Source organism: Mytilus californianus, unplaced genomic scaffold, assembly GCF_021869535.1.
Source record: "Mytilus californianus isolate M0D057914Y unplaced genomic scaffold, xbMytCali1.0.p SCAF_1, whole genome shotgun sequence".
NCBI classification, from domain to species: Eukaryota; Metazoa; Mollusca; class Bivalvia; order Mytilida; family Mytilidae; genus Mytilus; species Mytilus californianus.
In genome coordinates, this window is record NW_026262581.1 from 33,806,845 (window position 1) to 33,828,162 (window position 21,318).

Consider the following 21,318-nt stretch of genomic DNA (forward strand, 5'->3'; position numbering starts at 1 on the left):
CATAGACATTTATAGTATATCTTACAGGAAGTTCACCGCTACCCCTAGGTCACCGTAAGCAATTCTCATTGTTGTTTGGGGGCTTCTGTGGCCGATTGGTCTAAGTAGTTTATCTACTTATCACTAGCCTGTCAACACTGCAGAGGTTGTGATTTCGAACCCCACATGTGGCAGGTGCATTCAATTTCAAACTTAATTGAGTATGATTGCCAGTTTTTCTGCAGAAGGTCATGGTTCTCTCCAGCTTCCTCCACTAATAAAAACTTGCCATGGTGAAATAGCCAAATATGCTGAAAGTGGCATTAAACACTAACAATCAATCATTGAAGTTTGCAAATATTTTTGAAAATATAATGATAAAATTTTGAAAAAAAAATTATGTTATAGTTTATTTTATGATTAGATGTCTCTCTTGTAGGGTATTGCTGATAGGGCTAAACACATATACTTTTATCTTATAGATTAGAGCAGAATATAGAGAATATAGTTTAGGAGCAGCAACCATTGCAGATTCCTTTGGTATATCTGTAGCAGGAGCAGTGTCAATACCTTCACACAATCACATTTGTTCTTTACATTTAAAAGTTATGTAACCATTACAGAAAACTGTGATATTTTTAGGAGATTATTATTTGGTTGTTATAAACTACATGTATGTCACAATTCATTTTTTTTTATGTGTATTTTGTTTATTTATTTTAGTGTGTTAATTTACGTGTACATCTATATGCTTGTTTGACTTATCCAAAAACCTATTTAATTGAACAAGTAATATTAGAGAATTAAGAAAGCAATTCAATGAGCCTTACAATATGATGAAAGATATTAAAACAAACAGAAATATGAAGATGTGGTATGAATGCCAATGAGACAACTCTCTATCCAAGTCACAATGTGTAAAAAGTAAACAAAGTACGGCCTTCAACACGGAGCCTTGGCTCACACCGAACAGCAAGCTATAAAGGGCCCCAAAATGACTAGTGTAAAACAATTCAAACAGGAGAACAAAAGGGTCTAATCTATACAAAAAACAAGAAACGAGAAACACTTATGAACCACATCAACAAACAACAACCACTGAACAACAGGCTCCTGACTTAGGACAGGTGCAAACAAATGCAGAGGGTTTAAACGTTTTAACAGGTGCCAACCTTCACCCTAACCTGAAACAGTAGTGTAACATTACAACATAGAAAGCTTGTTTACATATTTATCAAAGTGCAGGGGGCATAATGTCCTGGGAAAATGGAACATTGGAAAGTAACCAAGCTGAGGTAATTGTGTATGTTTAGCACAAAACTATATCAAAATCTTTACTTAATTTAAAAAAAAAATCATTACAGGAAATCCTGAAATAGTTGAACCCTGCAGGGACTTATATTGATTAATTTTTGGCTATTGTAGTCTTGTGTTAGAATACCCAATTCAAGCACCTCTTGTGACAACATGATCATTTCTTTTTTATTATCTTCTCAAAATGTTACTTGTACTAGTACAATGTATAAATATTTAATGATTCAAAGTTTTTTGCTTTCAAATTTTAAATGGCAGTGTAAACATACAAAATGTGAATGAATATTTATTGAATATACATAAAGTAGTAATTGTACAATACTGTCTGTGCAATTATCTTTAAAATGCATATACATGCAGGTAATTTAAAAAAATACATCACCTTTATTAAAAATGTAAGATTTCAAATAAAATCTATTTATATACCTATATTGAGTTATTTTCTTTCAGAATGATAGGTTTTTCTTTTGAAGAATTAATCCAGATGATACCAAGTTTCAATGAAATGTGCTTCAAGGCATAAAATAATGACCTGTTTAATGTCATTATTTCCCTCACAACAATTTATTTGCTTTTTGCCTACAGGTCTTCAAATACAAATGCTGTAACATTTTTGATTCAGCCATGCTGGATCTATGCGATCACTCTGGTTTTGGAGATGGTTCAGAATACTAAGTTGAAGACATATCATGAAACTTATAATGTGTTTTTATGACTTGCAGAAACTTTCTACACCATTTTAATCATCAACTGCCAACTTTTGACATGTTATTTGCCCTTAAATTAAGAAAAGATTGGTCGAACAACCTTTTTATTTTAGATATACACTTGCATATAGTTCCTTTGTAAATCAAAATTTATAATGATTTACTATTTATGAATTAATTTGAAAAAGTATTGTACATCAATTGAATCAGTTGATAAGAATTTTGAAAGTATTATATTAGTATCTTATGCTTGTGTAAATTATTGTTCAATGAAATTTGGGTCAACATGTGTATTAATATATCTAAGTTGATTCCCACACTTTTTTGAAATGGTATTACTCAAATTCTTTCCATAGTCAAGTAAGAGTCAGAATGATTATCAACTGTCATGATTTTCAAATAATTACACTCAAAGGTGTATTAATTGGAAACAACCCCAGTCTTAATTCACCAGTTAATATCTCATGACCTGTTACATAATTAAATACACCTAACTGAATACACACATTCTTGATCTCAATAGTAAACCTACAAATGTATTATTTATTTTGATCTACACTACATTAAAATATTCTGTTAATTTTGCTAGCTAGCTGAATGATTAATCAGATGGGTCTTTTTTCAAAGAAAAGACAAAGAATGAAAAAATATGTATAAAAAATGCAAGCAAATTCTATTTCACTTGTAAAGTCAGTGTCATTATCATCTGACATAAGTCAATAATCAAGTTCTAATTAATTAGTAACAATTATCAGAAATTTGGTTGAAACAATAAACAAAATTGCATAACTCTTACCCTGGGACTATTAGTATAATAGTCCCAGTCTTACCTGAGCATTTTCTGCAATAAAATTTATTTGTTTGTTCTACATTTATATCCCATTATATTGCTATTTAACATGTACAGTAATTGGAAATATCTCAGCATTAGGTATTTGAACATTTAAATTTGAATACAGGAAATGAAAACCAATTTAGATAAAAAATAGTTATTATTTTTTTTAATTTTTGTTGTTGAGAAAGTGCATTTCCAAGGCCTCTTTCTGGAAATTATTAAGCCAATTATTAATAATGGCATATAAAGAATATATTACTTGTTTGTAGATTTCCCTTTCCATTCTTGTCAATTCCATTAAATTGCAAATATTTAAAAAAAAAAAAATCTGACAGAGTCTAAAATTGAAATATCAATATATATACATGTATCAATATTTGCATCAATATTGCGAAATTCCCTACCTTTGGACAATAACATAGAAATTTAACAGTAAGATTGGAAATAAAAAGAGAAAAAAATATTGAAAAAAGTATGGTCAGGAAGAATATCAGACTAGCTATGAATATGGCTGGATCACAACATCGAGGATGCTTTGATTAATGTTACTCTACAGTGCTGGTTAAGAACGTTTATATATAGATAAATGAGTTTTATTTCACCTTGTAATTGAGCCATAGGGCGAGGTAAAATCTAAACACATTAGAACAGAATCTCACACTTGAATGTGTGATCAGTAAAATGGGATACAATTTCCTGCAAATGTTTGCAGAAAATGTTATTTTTTTTATGGTATACAATGCAAATAATGCATATTTAAAGATTCTTCTTGTCGTATAAAACTCCTCAGAATTAAAATGCCTGTTTGCTAAAACTGTGATCTTTTCAATAATATTATGCTAAATTTTCTCAACATATTTCTCCAATACTACTGGACAGAATAAATTCAAATTTAGTAAGCAGCTTGTCAATGACAAGTTGTAATGTGTGGGTGTTTTCCTGATTTTTTACAGATACCTAATTCCTGTTTGCTGATACTTTTGAATTTTTCAATGTGTTAAGGATGTTTTCTTCTGACGTTTCAGTCTTGTTGAAATCTCGTTCTGGAATTATTTCCAAAACATGTGATACAAGTGGAAAATATCAATGAATTTAAAAAATATTATAATCAAACTTAACTCTGTGAAAAAATTGTGTATTTACACAAAGTAGTTTTTGAGTAATAAAATTTTCAAATTTTATAACCAATCAAGTCAGTCTCATTATCCAAAATTTTTAGAAAACGGGTGAGGGGTACAAGAAATGATTTTACCAGAAACATGTACATCTCATATCAATTTTTTCTTTTCAAATTTCTTAGATATGTATTTTTTCAATCATTTATAACAAAGAAGTTGAAATAATATGCTTTTTGTTCTAAAAAAAGAGAAAAATCCCAAATTTACAAAATTGACAGCATGGTAAATTTGACACGAAAAAGCAACAATATTTTATAAAACTTTCTTATATGAACACCTACCTATAGTTTTTTTAAGTTAAATTTATTCAGATTGGTCCACTTCATCTTTAGTGAAAGTATGAAAAAAAAATTAATTGTGAAACTGATTTTTTTCATGATAATAGCCCAAAAATGGGTAAAAATTGATGAAAAATTGGAAAATCATCAAAATTGAGTACTTTCAAATGGCCGTAGCAAAAAAAGAAGTACACCACCATATGATTTTTTCTTCACCAATTATTTTTTTTACAGTCATATAAACCCAAAAATCAAGTTGAAAAAAAAAGTTTAATTCTAGAAATTTTCGGCTCCTCAGAGGTGTACATCCTTAATATGAAATATTTTCATAACAAATTACTGCAGTACAATGTATTACTGAACAGAATGACTTCACGACTAATCAGCAGCTTGGCAATGATAAATTGTAATGTACTGTGGATTCATTATTATTCGTTGGATACCAATTTTTGTGGGTACAAATTTTCTATAGGCTTTGTATGCAGAGATTGGCAAAACCATGAAATTATTATCCACGAAATTTGCAAGTTTTCCTCAATCCACGAAAATTGATACCCACGAAAATAAATGAATCCTCAGTATGAGCACTTTTCTTTATTTATTAACCTGGGGTTTCCTGTTTTCTAATACTTTGAATTATGATTGGCCAAGGGGGTTACACCTTCCCTAGATCTTCCATCAATTTCTTCATTTTCCATCAACACTTGATGGACAATTGATGGAAAGTTGATGGTACTTGATGGAATTCCATCCTAAACCAAAAAAATCCATCAAAGGATGATGGAAATTAGGAATTTTATTTCCATCCCCATTCTTTTGATGGAAAATTTGATGGCATCTTTAACCCCTGATGGAAAATTGGATGGCATTTTTACCCTCTGATGGAAAATATGATGGCATTTATTCCACCTGATGGAAAATAGGATGGAAATGAAGGAAGTTTGATGGAAATTGGACTTAAACATTTTCTTTGATGGAAAGTGAGATGGAATTTGGACTTAGAATATTTTGTTGATGGAAAGTGTGATGGTATTTAAACTCTGTCATTTTGCTTGATGGAAAAAAACTTAGAAAATTTCAGCATAATTGTGTCTGAAAATTTAACATCCCTTACTGAGGTAAAAAGTTTTCTATTATATTGGAGCAAACAAATTTCTTTACAAGAAGTACTAGCAAGAAAGTTACATGTTGTTGCAGCTGTAACTTGTAACATAATCTCTCAATGTTACTGAAATAATATTTGTTCATGAGAAAGTTGCAGTATTTTTCTGCAATGTTGCAAGAAAGAGTTTGTTTGCTAGAAAGTTGCAACAAACAATTTCCTAAACTGTGCAATACCTTGTATATATCTTGTAACAGGAAAGGATTTCAAGAATACTTTGGTTTTTATTTCAACCAGTGTAAACTTATTAAATGTGATATATTATTTTTTGTTAAAATTACTTTTTGTCACATTTATATGACTGTTCTGTAACCAATACTTTTATTTTTACATTTTCCATCAAATGATGCATACACCCCTTGCAGAAATAAATCCTGACAAATTTTATAATAAGGATATCTCAAGATTATCCTGGGATATCCTGAAAATATCCTGTTAGGCTACAAGTCCTTTTTTTAGAAAAAAACTTAATGGGAGAATTCCAGAAAATGTCAGGACTTTCAAATCAAGCAGCTTAAAACTGGGGGAATTCTCAGGATATCTCAAGACTTTCAAAAATCATATTATATAAACCAGAATATATCAGGACTTTTCGATCATCATTCATCCAACTTTCAGGACATTTACAAATTCTATCTGAATGGAAAAAAAAGGGCCTGGATGATTCCTGGTATTGGGACTTAAGAAAAAATATAATCTGTATTATTAATTCAACCAAATAAAAAAGAAAATCTTTGGGACTGAAATTAACTATTGTTTGTTAAATATATATATATTCACATTCACATTCACATGAAGATACAGTGTTCTAGCCAGGATTTCAAAAGGGCAAGGTGCTCTAGTCAGAAAAATGACAATTTTATTCGTAAAATGTCATTGAAAAAAGGGCAATTAAACTAAAATAAAACTCAGGCACTAAGGTAAAATCAAGTTTCAGTTGAAGGGGAGTAATAAAATTCAATACTTTTGGCACAATTTTTTATGTTTAGCTTTAAAAATCTCGGGTCATTAATAGTGACTAATAATACGTTCACACTACAGCTGAATTTAATTATTTAGTGGCTTATGAGTTTCATAAAGTTAACTTGGTAGTTACTCATCTTTAGGATCTTATTCAAACTTACAATAACAACAAATGGAAGTTTTTAACGACCTTGACCGGCTATACAGCCCTTGCACGGTCGGTAACCTTACAATAAAGCAATTTGAATTATTGTTTTAAAGCACTTTATAGAGCAATGAATGGAGGTAAAGATGAAAAAAAACAGTTTTCAAAATATTTATATTCTAAGTGTTTTCAGGTTAAAAATAATTAAAAGAAATATTCTAATATGCATTTGCATTCAATTTGTTTTATATTTATTTAATTGCGAAAAAAAAACCATAAATAAACGGAATATATTGTGAAAAGGTGATAAAAAAGGGGAAGTAACTCTTTTTTTTTTTGGCAAACATTTTTGAAATAGACAAATTGTTTTTGACATAAAGCAAAGATAATTGGTGTTTAATTAACAAGTGTTTGACACCAAAGCTGTCAGTTGAAGCCATGCACTTAATGGGTCACTTAATTTTACAGTTTACACAGCTAGCTGAACTTCCTGTTCATGGAAGAATACACCTTATCGCTCAAACTCCGAAACAGTGGTGACGTTGCTTCGCTAAACTATCAAAGAACCCCAATAATTCAATTTTTGATGAAATCAAACAAAGTTAAATTTTGGACCCTTTGGACCTCAATGTGGACCAATTTAAAAACAGGGCCCAAAATCCAAAAACTTAATACACGGTTAGATTCAGCATATTAAAGAACCCCAAGAATTCAAGAATAAAACCCCATTGAAATTGATCAAGAAATAAGCAATTTATACGAAGTATCTTCTTTTGCACAATACTGTGCAATTGAATATTTCTTGCTATTGCGCAATACTGTACAATTGACAATTTCTTGCTATTGCGCAATATTGTTCTGTTGGATATTTCTTGCTATTGCGCAATACTGTGCAATTGAAGATTTCTTGCTATTGCGCAATACTGTGCAATTGAAGATTTCTTGCTATTGTGCAATACTGTGGAATTGAAAATTTCTTGCTATTGCACAATACTTATTATATAATAATTTACACATCCTGTTTGGTGTGTATCTCCTACCATATCATTATTATTTGCTTTTAAATATAAATCAGAAATAACCAACTTAAAATGGAAAATTTTAAAAGAAACCCCCCCCCCCCCCCAAATTTTTTGAACCCCCTTATGATTCATCACCCCCAAACTCAATCCCAGCCTTCCCTTTGTGGTATGGTACCTTGCAGTACAATTTCAGAGAGATCCATACACTTGAACACAAGTTATAGTTTGGAAACTAGAAAAATGCTTATTTTTGGCCCCTTTTTGGCCCCAAATTCCTAAACGTTTAGGGCAATTACCCCCAAACTCAATTCCAGCTTTCCCTTTGTGATATGGAACCTTGCAGTACAATTTCAGAAATATCCAAACACTTACACACAAGTTATTGTCATGAAACTAGAAAAATGCTTGTTTTTTGCCCCTTTTTTGGCCCCTAATTCCTAAAATTTTGAGGCAATTACCCCCAAAATCAATTACAGCCTTCCCTTTGTGATATGGAACCTTGTGGTACAATGTCAGAGAGATCCATACACTTACACACAAGTTATAGTTTGGAAACTAGAAAAATGCTTATTTTTGGCCCCAAATTCCTAAACGTTTAGGGCAATTACCCCCAAACTCAATTCCAGCTTTCCCTTTGTGATATGGAACCTTGTAGTACAATTTCAGAAATATCCAAACACTTACACACAAGTTATTGTCATGAAACTAGAAAAATGCTTGTTTTTTGCCCCTTTTTTGGCCCCTAATTCCTAAAATTTTGAGGCAATTACCCCCAAAATCAATTACAGCCTTCCCTTTGTGATATGGAACCTTGTGGTACAATGTCAGAGAGATCCATACACTTACACACAAGTTATTGTCTGGAAGTTACAGAAATGTTTTTTTTGGCCCCTTTTTGGCCCCTAATTCCTTAACTGTTGGTACCATAACCCCCAAAATCAATCCCAACCTTCCTTTTGTGGTATTGAACCTTATGGTAAAATTTCATGGAGATCCATTCACTTAAACTAAAGTTAGAGTGCGAAAACCAATGTGTCTTCGGACGACGCCGGATGACAACGACGACGACGACGCCGACGTCATACCAATATACCACCAAAAAATTTTCAATTTTTGCGGTCGTATAAAAAAAGTTATTGTCTAAAATTACTCCAAAAAATATCAGTTTCATTTCTAATGTTTAATATCAATGAAAAAGTGTGCTTATAGCTTTTTATTTCTTTGGTTATCCTCCAAAAAAAGGCACCAACTGTTCATTTTTTCACTGGGCAAGGACAAAATTTGCTGGGGTATAGTAGCCCAGATCCCTTATTAAATATGTCTGACAGCTGTACTACAATATTTGTTCACATTTTTGGTTTATCATATAACTGACCCAACAAAAACATTTGCTTAGCTTCCAGAAGTCCAGATAATTACTTGTTCTCATGTAAGAGAGGTGGAATAAAGAGCTAAAAATACGAAAGAGGTAACCAAACTCGCAAGTTGAAAATGAACTGAAAAACACCATGGCTAAAAACATGAAATGCCAAAGAGACAAACAACAGTATGTAAAACACAAGATAGAAAACTACACAGAACACCACCGCAACAAAATACTGGTGATGATTTAAGGTGCTCAGGAAAGGTCAGCAAATCCTGATCCACATGTCTCATCCCTTGTGTTGCTCTGACATGTACATTTAAGTACAAACATGGTGAGTTTTGTATGTCACATTCGAGGATATGAGGACTGACTATGATTACACCTATTGGAAAATATCTGTCGTCATATGTGAAATAGATATTTCTAAGTCAAACAGTTGTTGATGCATTGCCTAAAACTTTCGACAGGGATGATTTAAACTTCAACATTTGCAAATCTTGGGTTTTACATATAAGGTTCCTTGCCATGTTGTAGGCATCAATTTCTATCAAGGAAATCGTAATGGGAAATGGAAGCTTTTGAATTGGATATGTATCCATATATGGACATAATTCAGAGGTGGATCCAGGGGGTGGTCATCCGGTGCCAGTGACCACCCCCTGGGTTTGCGAAAAATGATGCACCATGTACCAATAAACTGCTTCGCTGAGCGCAGCTGGATACGCCCGCAGAGGTCTAACCCTGAACAGTTGGGACAAAAATTGACACAATATTCAAGCTTGATACAGGTCTGAATTTGGATTGTAATTAAATATTTGACATACATGTATTATAGGTTTCTGAATAAATGTAGTCAAAGAACTTGAAGTTGGTTATATGAATTGAATTTATATTCAATTAAAGATTTCTTGCTGTTGTGCAATACACTGTGCTGTTGCGCAATACTTAGTAAATCTGTTGTCAGACTATAAACAAATAAAATTTATAAAATTCTAAAGGGAGCTTACATCAATAGATATAAACAGTTCACCAAAGTTTCATACGAATTGCTGAAAGCATTTTTGAGTTATTGTCTGAAAAATGGAAAATCCCCCCTTTTTTAATGAATAAACCCCATAATTCATAAATGTAAAATCTAAATTTTATAAAATTCTAAAGGGAGCTTACATCAATAGATATCAACAATTCATCAAAGTTTCATGAGAACTGCTGAAAGCATTTTTGAGTTATTGTCCTAAAACTGGAAAATCCCCCTTTTTTTATGAATAAAACCCCATAACTCGGAAACGTAAAATCTAAAATTTATAAAAATCCAAAGGGAGCTCATGTCAATAGATATAAACAATCAACCAAAATTTCTTGCAAGTTGGTGAAAGCATTCTTGAGTTATTGTCCGAAAACTGGAAAATCCCCCTTTTTTTAATGAATAAAACCCCATAACTCGTAAAGGTAAAATCTAAAATTTATAAAAAACGAAAGGGAGCTCACGTCAATAGATATAAACAATTCACAAAAGTTTTATGCAAATTGGTTAAAGCGTTTTTGAGTTAATGTCCGACATGTTGACGACGGACGGACGGACAGACGGACGGACAGACGGACGTACAACGGTATACCATAATACGTCCCGTAAACGGGCGTATAAAACTCGGAAACGTAAAATCTAAAATATATAAAAATCAAAAGGGAGCTCATGTCAATATATAGACAATCCACCACAATTTCTTGAAAGTTGGTGAAAGTATTCTTGAGCTATTGTCCAAAAACTGGAAAATCCCCCTTTTTTTAATGAATAAAACCCCATAACTCCGAAACGTAAAATCTAAAATTTATAAAAAACGAAAGGGAGATCATGTCAATAGATATAAACAATTCACCAAAGTTTTATGCAAATTGGTTAAAGCACTTTTGAGTTAATGTCCGACATGTTGACGACGGACAGACGGACGGACAGCGGTATACCATAATATGTCCCGTAAACGGGCGTATAAAAAAAAGTGGTCCGGTAGACGTGCTCTGTACAGATAGTGATAATCAAGATAAAAAATAAAACATTAGGAATGGAGATAAATTCAGAGGGGATTAGAAAATATACATGTTTGAAAACTTAAAATCTAAAACCATCTTATTAAACATATGTATTCTAGATACGCAAGAGCGATTAAGTACATAAAATACTAAAAGTTCATTATCTATCACATCCTCTCCTCGAATTCACATAATTCCATTTGTTTTTCACTTGATTTCTAAATTCTTTAGAAGCTGAATACGACAGATATGTATTTTATAACAAAAGTCTCTCGTCAAGGACTTACTTACCTTAAGGCGAAATACATGTACCTTGACATGTATGTTTATACAATGAAAATGTAATCAACGATCGCGACAATGACGGAATGTAGGATCGCTATATCTCCCCTTTTGCGACAAAAGTCGCAGGCTCGACAAAAACGAAGATACAGTCCTCAATCTTAGATGTTTTTAGCAGGTAATTCATACTTTTATTTACATTACGTTTATCTAACTTTTTAAAGTTTGTATAATAACTTTTCTCGACCAATAATGTTTTTTCACTGTGATGCCAAAATTCATATATAATTTTAAAGTTTTTTAAGTCACATAAATATATATTCTATATTGAATACCCCCGTTCTATCATCTGTTTCTCTAAAAGTTCCGATCATTCCAATTTTTTAGTAACTTATACCCTTTCCTTCAGGAAACGCCACAAATCAGCCCCCTCTGAAGTACAAACGACTTGTAATGGACCTAGCATTGATACAAATAAAAGTGATCAGATTAAAGAAACAACCCCTGAAGTTACATACATTTTTTATACATGTACAAAAGTATCAGTACAAACGTGCAACAATGGGCCAGGATCGACTAAATGGACTTGCACTAATGCACGTGCCGTACAATTTAGATTTAGAATTTGATGTGATCGTTGACATGTTTGCACGCAGGCATCCAAGAACAATGAAATTAGAATAAATTTTATAAATCATGTGTAACTTGTGTATTCTATAGTTGTATCTATTTTCATGATATCAATAAAAAAAAATGAATTTTAATTTAAGATTTCATAAGGTGACTTCCCACTGACAAATTCCTGGATCCACCCCTGCAATTAATCAGTATCTAACATATCTTAAAGATAAATTAACAGGTTGGGAAGAATGTAATAAATATATATCTCTCTTACATGTAGTACATTTCAAGTGATAAAATTTTTATTGTTGTAAAAACCTCTTTTTAGTACAAAAGGGCACATATTTGTATTATTTTAAGAAACTTTCCCCAAAGAACTATATATCTATATTGCAATAAATAGTCAAAACATGTCCAAGAATTTTGTAATATTCCTGGACTTAAATATTCTTTATTTTTTAAAAAATATGTGCACCTCTCTAAAGTCTTTTAGAAAAGTTGGTCCAAATATAAATTAGAATGAAGTTTTCCCGCTTTAAAGTAAAAAAAAAACTTTTTTTTTTCTTTTTTATTTTCTACCAACACTCAACAGTAAAATGACCCCTTGTCTGAGGGACAGTATATATCTATATGTCAATATATATATGTTCTTGGGGACAGTCAGTGAGTCACTCATTTAAGATTTAACCTCAAAAATAAAATTTAAGGGATTCCAACACGGCAACAGTTATCGAAAAGTGGTGGTCCGAAGGATTTGACCACCAAATTTTGGAAAGGACCAACACAGTTTTGGTATTGGTATTTAAATTTTGTAATAGAAATAGTAGTAACTGTGTGGGGGTAGGACTTCAATGTAAATATGCGCACATCAGATATCGAATGGTGGAGGGAGTAACAGCACTGTATATAGATTGCACCCGAGCTGAGCATGTACATATGGTTAGATGTCCAATGGTGGAAGGAGAAGCAGCACTGTATATAAAGAGAGCACCTGTTCTACATATGAAAATATGGTTCCTCTACAAAGGGGGTTTAAAGATAAGTTAGATTAGATCAGATTAGTGAGGACCACTTCCAGCAGTTTTTCTTCAAGCACCACGTACAACTTGCACAAGGGGAAAAAAGATTTCAAGAACTGTGGATTTCCTCATTTGCGGGGTTGTTTGCGACCTGATTAAAGGACTCAACACATATCCAGAAATCAACGCCACTTTGCTTATTTGAATATTATACTAAAGAAATCGGATACGGGTCACGGAAATTATATTGAAATGATAGGGAATTTAGAAAAAATGTCTGTTTTAACTTTGATTTAAGTGATAGACAGGTTGCCGGGGCAGAAAATAAATATACACAACAATATACGAACATTTAAACGAAATATAATGACTGGCGTTGCAAAAATCAAGGTTCCTGAGCTATTTTAAAAATCGAAGCGAGAGGCTTTTAACATTGCAGTATAAAATACAGGCTAAAATGGCTGAAACGTCAAATCTGCAAACTTCGTGTTGAAAATTGGCTAACAAGGTCATTAGAAATACAGGTTGCCGGGGTGAAACTTGAAACTTGAATGTCCAAAGAATAAGCAAGTCCAAACCTTGTATGTGTAGTCGATGAACTCTAGGTTCCCACGTAAAGTTAAAATGCCTCTATTTCAAGAAGAATAAACTCACGAAAACACGAAAAATTCACTAAATTCGCGTTCATTGTTTTGATTGGTGGACCTTATATCCTATGGAGGCTTCTCAGATTCCGGAAATGATACCGAATTTTATTTTCGTATTAGAATTAATGTTATTCAAAGCGGGAAATAAAGAAGCAATTATGAATACCAGTGAACATTATACACAAGTTAACTAATTTATACGTAAAAAGATGACAGAAATTTCATTGAAATCGTTCTCTGAAATACAACTGGCCATAAGAGAATATGAAATTGATACAAACTCAAAGTTTAGAGTAGTGAAAAAAGACAAATATTTTGGATTAGAGGGAACAGGTAATGATACGGGTCATAAGACATAACTGTATGGCTCATAAGTTTCAGGAATCAAATTAATCAAACATATGAAAAGATTTATAAAAGACATAAATACATAATAAAAGTACATACTGAAATGTTGGACAGACAGTGCTTTCCTATATATGAACGATTTGTATATTATATACACGTACGTTTTTATAAAATTATACAACTTGTCAACAAAAATTCATGTCGGAGCTGAAATTACATCAGTCAGAATCTATTATCTTTATTAATATATTGTAAAAGCTGCTCAATGGCAGATCCAGAAGGTGTGGAGCATTGACTGAATAGCCATAAAAACCTAAAGAGGGGGCCCTTCAATCTTCAGTCATGCTTCAGTGATTCCATATATATTACATGTATAATACCCCCCCCCCCCCCCCCCCCCCCCCCCCCCCCCCCCCTTTCCCATAAATCAGTCTCCGCAACTGTAAATTGAACTTAAACAAGGAGCATTAAAATTTAGAAACCTTAAACAGTTTATTATCAGTGTACTGTGTATAGTGTACTCAATATTACACCATGACCATGTTAAAAAATGGAGTAAAATATAGGACTGACTATTATGAATGTGGCAAAGATGTCGCATGCGTAGTCTCCGCCCCTAGAGTGCTTTCAGACCTCTTTTAAAAACTGGCACCTTTTACTCGTACTCGAACATTATAATAAAGAATGGAAACAGGGAATGTGTCGAAGAAGGAGACAACAAACCAACCTAAATGTACAAGACAAATCAAGACCACCAATGTATATACTATAGACATATTTTGAATGAACAAGGTAAACAAGAACAAATAAAAAGTATTATAAGCCTAAAAAATATGTAGATGTCTCATTGGCAATCATACCACATTTCTTATGTAAATATTGTACTTTAAAACAATATTACTTTTAGATATATTAATATTGCAGACTTGTTGTATTTTGACAGATTTTTCTGCTGTTATGAACATGATGAAAAAGATCTGGTTCAAGGATCCCCAGCCAGATGCAGTGCCTATTATACCATCTACTGGTGTACCCTTTATTGTTGTTGGAAAGAAGTTGTTGGAGTGTCACCAAGGGTTAGATAGAGACAAGAACCGAAAGATGAAAAGAAAAAATGAAACAAAGAAATGTAAACTATATTTTTTATCTTTTCAATAACTTACTTGTACAGTACAATGTATTATGACACAGGTTTTTAATGTGATGAGCCTCTCAGATTCACATCTTATTGTGTTGTCTATCAACAACAATCTAAATCCAACCTCTCAGATTGACATTATATCTTGTTGTATATCAGCAACTATCATAATCCAGCCTCTCAGATTGACATTATATCTTGTTGTATATCAGCAACTATCATAATCCAGCCTCTCAGATTGACATTATATCTTGTTGTATATCAGCAACTATCATAATCCAGCCTCTCAGATTGACATTATATCTTGTTGTATATCAGCAACTATCATAATCCAGCCTCTCAGATTGACATTATATCTTGTTGTATATCAGCAACTATCATAATCCAGCCTCTCAGATTGACATTATATCTTGTTGTATATCAACAACTATCATAATCCAGCCTCTCAGATTGACATTATATCTTGTTGTATATCAGCAACTATCATAATCCAGCCTTTCAGATTGACATTATATCTTGTTGTATATCAACAACAACCATAACCCAGCCTTTCAGATTGACAACATATTGTGTTGTCTACCAACAACAACCATAATCAAGCCTCCCAGATTGACATTATTTCTTATTGTTATCAACTTCAACTATAATCCAGCGTCTCAGATTGGCATTATATTGTGTTTCCTTATCAACAACAACCATAATCCAGCCTCTCAGATTGATATCAAATTAAGTTGTCTACCAACAACCATAATCCAGCCTTTCAGATTGACATTATATTGTGTTGTCTACCAACAACAACCATAATCCAGCCTCTCAGATTGACATGATGTCTTGTTATCTATCAACAACAACCATAATCCAGCCTCTCAGATTGACATGATATCTTGTTGTTTATCAACAACAACCCTAATCCAGCCTCTCAGATTGACATGATATCTTGTTCTATATCAGCAACTATCATAATCCAGCCTCTCAGATTGACATTATATTGTGTTGTCTATCAACAACAACCATAATCCAGCCTGTCAGATTGACATTATATCTTGTTGTCTATCAACAACAACCACAATCCAGCCTCTCAGATTGACATTATATCTTGTTGTCTATTAACAACAACCATAATCCAGCCTCTCAGATTGACATTTTTTTTTGTTGTCTATCAACAACCATAATCCAGCCTCTCAGATTGACATTTTACTGTGTTGTCTACCAACAAAAACCATAATCAAGCCTCTCAGATTCACATCTTATTGTGTTGTCTACCAACAACAATCTAAATCCAACCTCTCAGATTGACATTATATCTTGTTGTATATCAGCAACTATCATAATCCAGCCTCTCAGATTGACATTATATCTTGTTGTATATCAGCAACTATCATAATCCAGCCTCTCAGATTGACATTATATCTTGTTGTATATCAGCAACTATCATAATCCAGCCTCTCAGATTGACATTATATCTTGTTGTATATCAGCAACTATCATAATCCAGCCTCTCAGATTGACATTATATCTTGTTGTATATCAACAACTATCATAATCCAGCCTCTCAGATTGACATTATATCTTGTTGTATATCAGCAACTATCATAATCCAGCCTTTCAGATTGACATTATATCTTGTTGTATATCAACAACAACCATAACCCAGCCTTTCAGATTGACAACATATTGTGTTGTCTACCAACAACAACCATAATCAAGCCTCCCAGATTGACATTATTTCTTATTGTTATCAACTTCAACTATAATCCAGCGTCTCAGATTGGCATTATATTGTGTTTCCTTATCAACAACAACCATAATCCAGCCTCTCAGATTGATATCAAATTAAGTTGTCTACCAACAACCATAATCCAGCCTTTCAGATTGACATTATATTGTGTTGTCTACCAACAACAACCATAATCCAGCCTCTCAGATTGACATGATGTCTTGTTATCTATCAACAACAACCATAATCCAGCCTCTCAGATTGACATGATATCTTGTTGTTTATCAACAACAACCCTAATCCAGCCTCTCAGATTGACATGATATCTTGTTCTATATCAGCAACTATCATAATCCAGCCTCTCAGATTGACATTATATTGTGTTGTCTATCAACAACAACCATAATCCAGCCTGTCAGATTGACATTATATCTTGTTGTCTATCAACAACAACCACAATCCAGCCTTTCAGATTGACATCAAATTGAATTGTTTATCAACAACAACCATAATCCAGCCTCTCAGATTGACATAAAATTAAGTTGTCTACCAACAACAACCATAATCCAGCCTCTCAGATTGACATTATATCTTGTTGTCTATCAGCAACTATCATAATCTAGCCTCTCAGATTGACATTACATCTTGTTGTCTATCAACAACAACCATAATCCAGCCTTTCAGATTGACATCATATTGTGTTGTCTATCAACAACAACCATAATCCAGCTTTTCAGATTGACATCATATTGTGTTGTATATCAGCAACTATCAGAATCCAGCCTCTCAGATTGACATTATATTGTGTTGTCTATCAACAACAACAACCATAATCCAGCCTCTCAAATTGACATTATTTTTTGTTGTTTATCAACAACAACCATAATCCAGCCTTTCAGATTGACATTATATCTTGTTGTATATCAGCAACTATCATAATCTAGCCTCTCAGATTGACATTACATCTTGTTGTCTATCAACAACAACCATAATCCAGCCTTTCAGATTGACATCATATTGTGTTGTCTATCAACAACAACCATAATCCAGCCTTTCAGATTGACATCATATTGTGTTGTTTACCAACAACAACCATAATCCAGCCTCTCAGATCGACATAATTTCTTGTTGTATATCAGCAACTATCAGAATCCAGCCTCTCAGATTGACATTATATTGTGTTGTCTATCAACAACAACCATAATCCAGCCTCTCAAATTGACATTATTTCTTGTTGTCTATCGACAACAACCATAATCCAGCCTCTCAGATTGACATTATATTTTGTTGTCTATCAACAACAACCATAATCCAGCCTCTCATATTGACATTATATCTTGTTATATATCAGCAACTATCATAATCCAGCCTCTCAGATTGACATTATATTGTGTTGTCTATCAACAACAACCATAATCCAGCCTCTCAGATTGACATTATTTCTTCTTGTCTATCAACAACAACCAAATCCAGCCTTTCAGATTGACATTATATCTTGTTGTCTACCAACAACAACCATAATCCAACCTCTCAGATTGACATTATATTGTGTTGTCTATTAACAACAACCATAATCCAGCCTCTCAGATTGACATTATTTCTTGTTGTCTATCAACAACCATAATCCAGCCTCTCAGATTGACATTTTACTGTGTTGTCTACCAACAAAAACCATAATCAAGCCTCTCAGATTCACATCTTATTGTGTTGTCTATCAACAACAATCTAAATCCAACCTCTCAGATTGACATTATATCTTGTTGTATATCAGCAACTATCATAATCCAGCCTCTCAGATTGACATTATATCTTGTTGTATATCAGCAACTATCATAATCCAGCCTCTCAGATTGACATTATATCTTGTTGTATATCAGCAACTATCATAATCCAGCCTCTCAGATTGACATTATATCTTGTTGTATATCAGCAACTATCATAATCCAGCCTCTCAGATTGACATTATATCTTGTTGTATATCAGCAACTATCATAATCCAGCCTCTCAGATTGACATTATATCTTGTTGTATATCAACAACTATCATAACCCAGCCTTTCAGATTGACAACATATTGTGTTGTCTACCAACAACAACCATAATCAAGCCTCCCAGATTGACATTATTTCTTATTGTTATCAACTTCAACTATAATCCAGCGTCTCAGATTGGCATTATATTGTGTTTCCTTATCAACAACAACCATAATCCAGCCTCTCAGATTGATATCAAATTAAGTTGTCTACCAACAACCATAATCCAGCCTTTCAGATTGACATTATATTGTGTTGTCTACCAACAACAACCATAATCCAGCCTCTCAGATTGACATGATGTCTTGTTATCTATCAACAACAACCATAATCCAGCCTCTCAGATTGACATGATATCTTGTTGTTTATCAACAACAACCCTAATCCAGCCTCTCAGATTGACATGATATCTTGTTCTATATCAGCAATTATCATAATCCAGCCTCTCAGATTGACATTATATTGTGTTGTCTATCAACAACAACCATAATCCAGCCTGTCAGATTGACATTATATCTTGTTGTCTATCAACAACAACCACAATCCAGCCTTTCAGATTGACATCAAATTGAATTGTTTATCAACAACAACCATAATCCAGCCTCTCAGATTGACATAAAATTAAGTTGTCTACCAACAACAACCATAATCCAGCCTCTCAGATTGACATTATATCTTGTTGTCTATCAGCAACTATCATAATCTAGCCTCTCAGATTGACATTACATCTTGTTGTCTATCAACAACAACCATAATCCAGCCTTTCAGATTGACATCATATTGTGTTGTCTATCAACAACAACCATAATCCAGCTTTTCAGATTGACATCATATTGTGTTGTATATCAGCAACTATCAGAATCCAGCCTCTCAGATTGACATTATATTGTGTTGTCTATCAACAACAACAACCATAATCCAGCCTCTCAAATTGACATTATTTTTTGTTGTTTATCAACAACAACCATAATCCAGCTTTTCAGATTGACATTATATCTTGTTGTATATCAGCAACTATCATAATCTAGCCTCTCAGATTGACATTACATCTTGTTGTCTATCAACAACAACCATAATCCAGCCTTTCAGATTGACATCATATTGTGTTGTCTATCAACAACAACCATAATCCAGCCTTTCAGATTGACATCATATTGTGTTGTTTACCAACAACAACCATAATCCAGCCTCTCAGATCGACATAATTTCTTGTTGTATATCAGCAACTATCAGAATCCAGCCTCTCAGATTGACATTATATTGTGTTGTCTATCAACAACAACCATAATCCAGCCTCTCAAATTGACATTATTTCTTGTTGTCTATCGACAACAACCATAATCCAGCCTCTCAGATTGACATTATATTTTGTTGTCTATCAACAACAACCATAATCCAGCCTCTCATATTGACATTATATCTTGTTATATATCAGCAACTATCATAATCCAGCCTCTCAGATTGACATCATATTGTGTTGTCTATCAACAACAACCATAATCCAGCCTCTCAGATTGACATTATTTCTTCTTGTCTATCAACAACAACCATAATCCAGCCTTTCAGATTGACATCATATTGTGTTGTTTACCAACAACAACCATAATCCAGCCTCTCAGATCGACATAATTTCTTGTTGTATATCAGCAACTATCAGAATCCAGCCTCTCAGATTGACATTATATTGTGTTGTCTATCAACAACAACCATAATCCAGCCTCTCAAATTGACATTATTTCTTGTTGTCTATCGACAACAACCATAATCCAGCCTCTCAGATTGACATTATATTTTGTTGTCTATCAACAACAACCATAATCCAGCCTCTCATATTGACATTATATCTTGTTATATATCAGCAACTATCATAATCCAGCCTCTCAGATTGACATTATATTGTGTTGTCTATCAACAACAACCATAATCCAGCCTCTCAGATTGACATTATTTCTTCTTGTCTATCAACAACAACCAAATCCAGCCTTTCAGATTGACATTATATCTTGTTGTCTACCAACAACAACCATAATCCAACCTCTCAGATTGACATTATATTGTGTTGTCTATCAACAACAACCATAATCCAGCCTCTCAGATTGACATTATATTGTGTTGTCTATTAACAACAACCATAATCCAGCCTCTCAGATTGACATTATTTCTTGTTGTCTATCAACAACCATAATCCAGCCTCTCAGATTGACATTTTACTGTGTTGTCTACCAACAAAAACCATAATCAAGCCTCTCAGATTCACATCTTATTGTGTTGTCTATCAACAACAATCTAAATCCCACCTCTCAGATTGACATTATTACTTGTTGTATATCAGCAACTATCATAATCCAGCCTCTCAGATTGACATTATATCTTGTTGTATATCAGCAACTATCATAATCCAGCCTCTCAGATTGACATTATATCTTGTTGTATATCAGCAACTATCATAATCCAGCCTCTCAGATTGACATTATATCTTGTTGTATATCAGCAACTATCATAATCCAGCCTCTCAGATTGACATTATATCTTGTTGT

The 21,318-nt window shown here is 33.0% G+C and overlaps 1 protein-coding gene across 15 annotated transcripts in view; it reads left to right on the top strand.

Moving 5' to 3' along the window:
• Positions 1-21,318, top strand: part of LOC127719310 (battenin-like) — a 70,284-nt gene that overhangs the window by 16,679 nt on the left and 32,287 nt on the right. Inside the window, exon 15 of one of the 15 annotated variants that reach the window (XM_052225465.1) lies at positions 462-1,724. The exons of the other annotated variants lie outside the window; for them this stretch is intronic. Within the exon in view, the coding sequence (XP_052081425.1) occupies positions 462-593 (132 nt within the window). The 3' untranslated portion in view covers positions 594-1,724. Of the gene's footprint in view, positions 1-461; positions 1,725-21,318 lie in introns of those variants that run through there. 15 annotated transcript variants of the gene reach the window in all.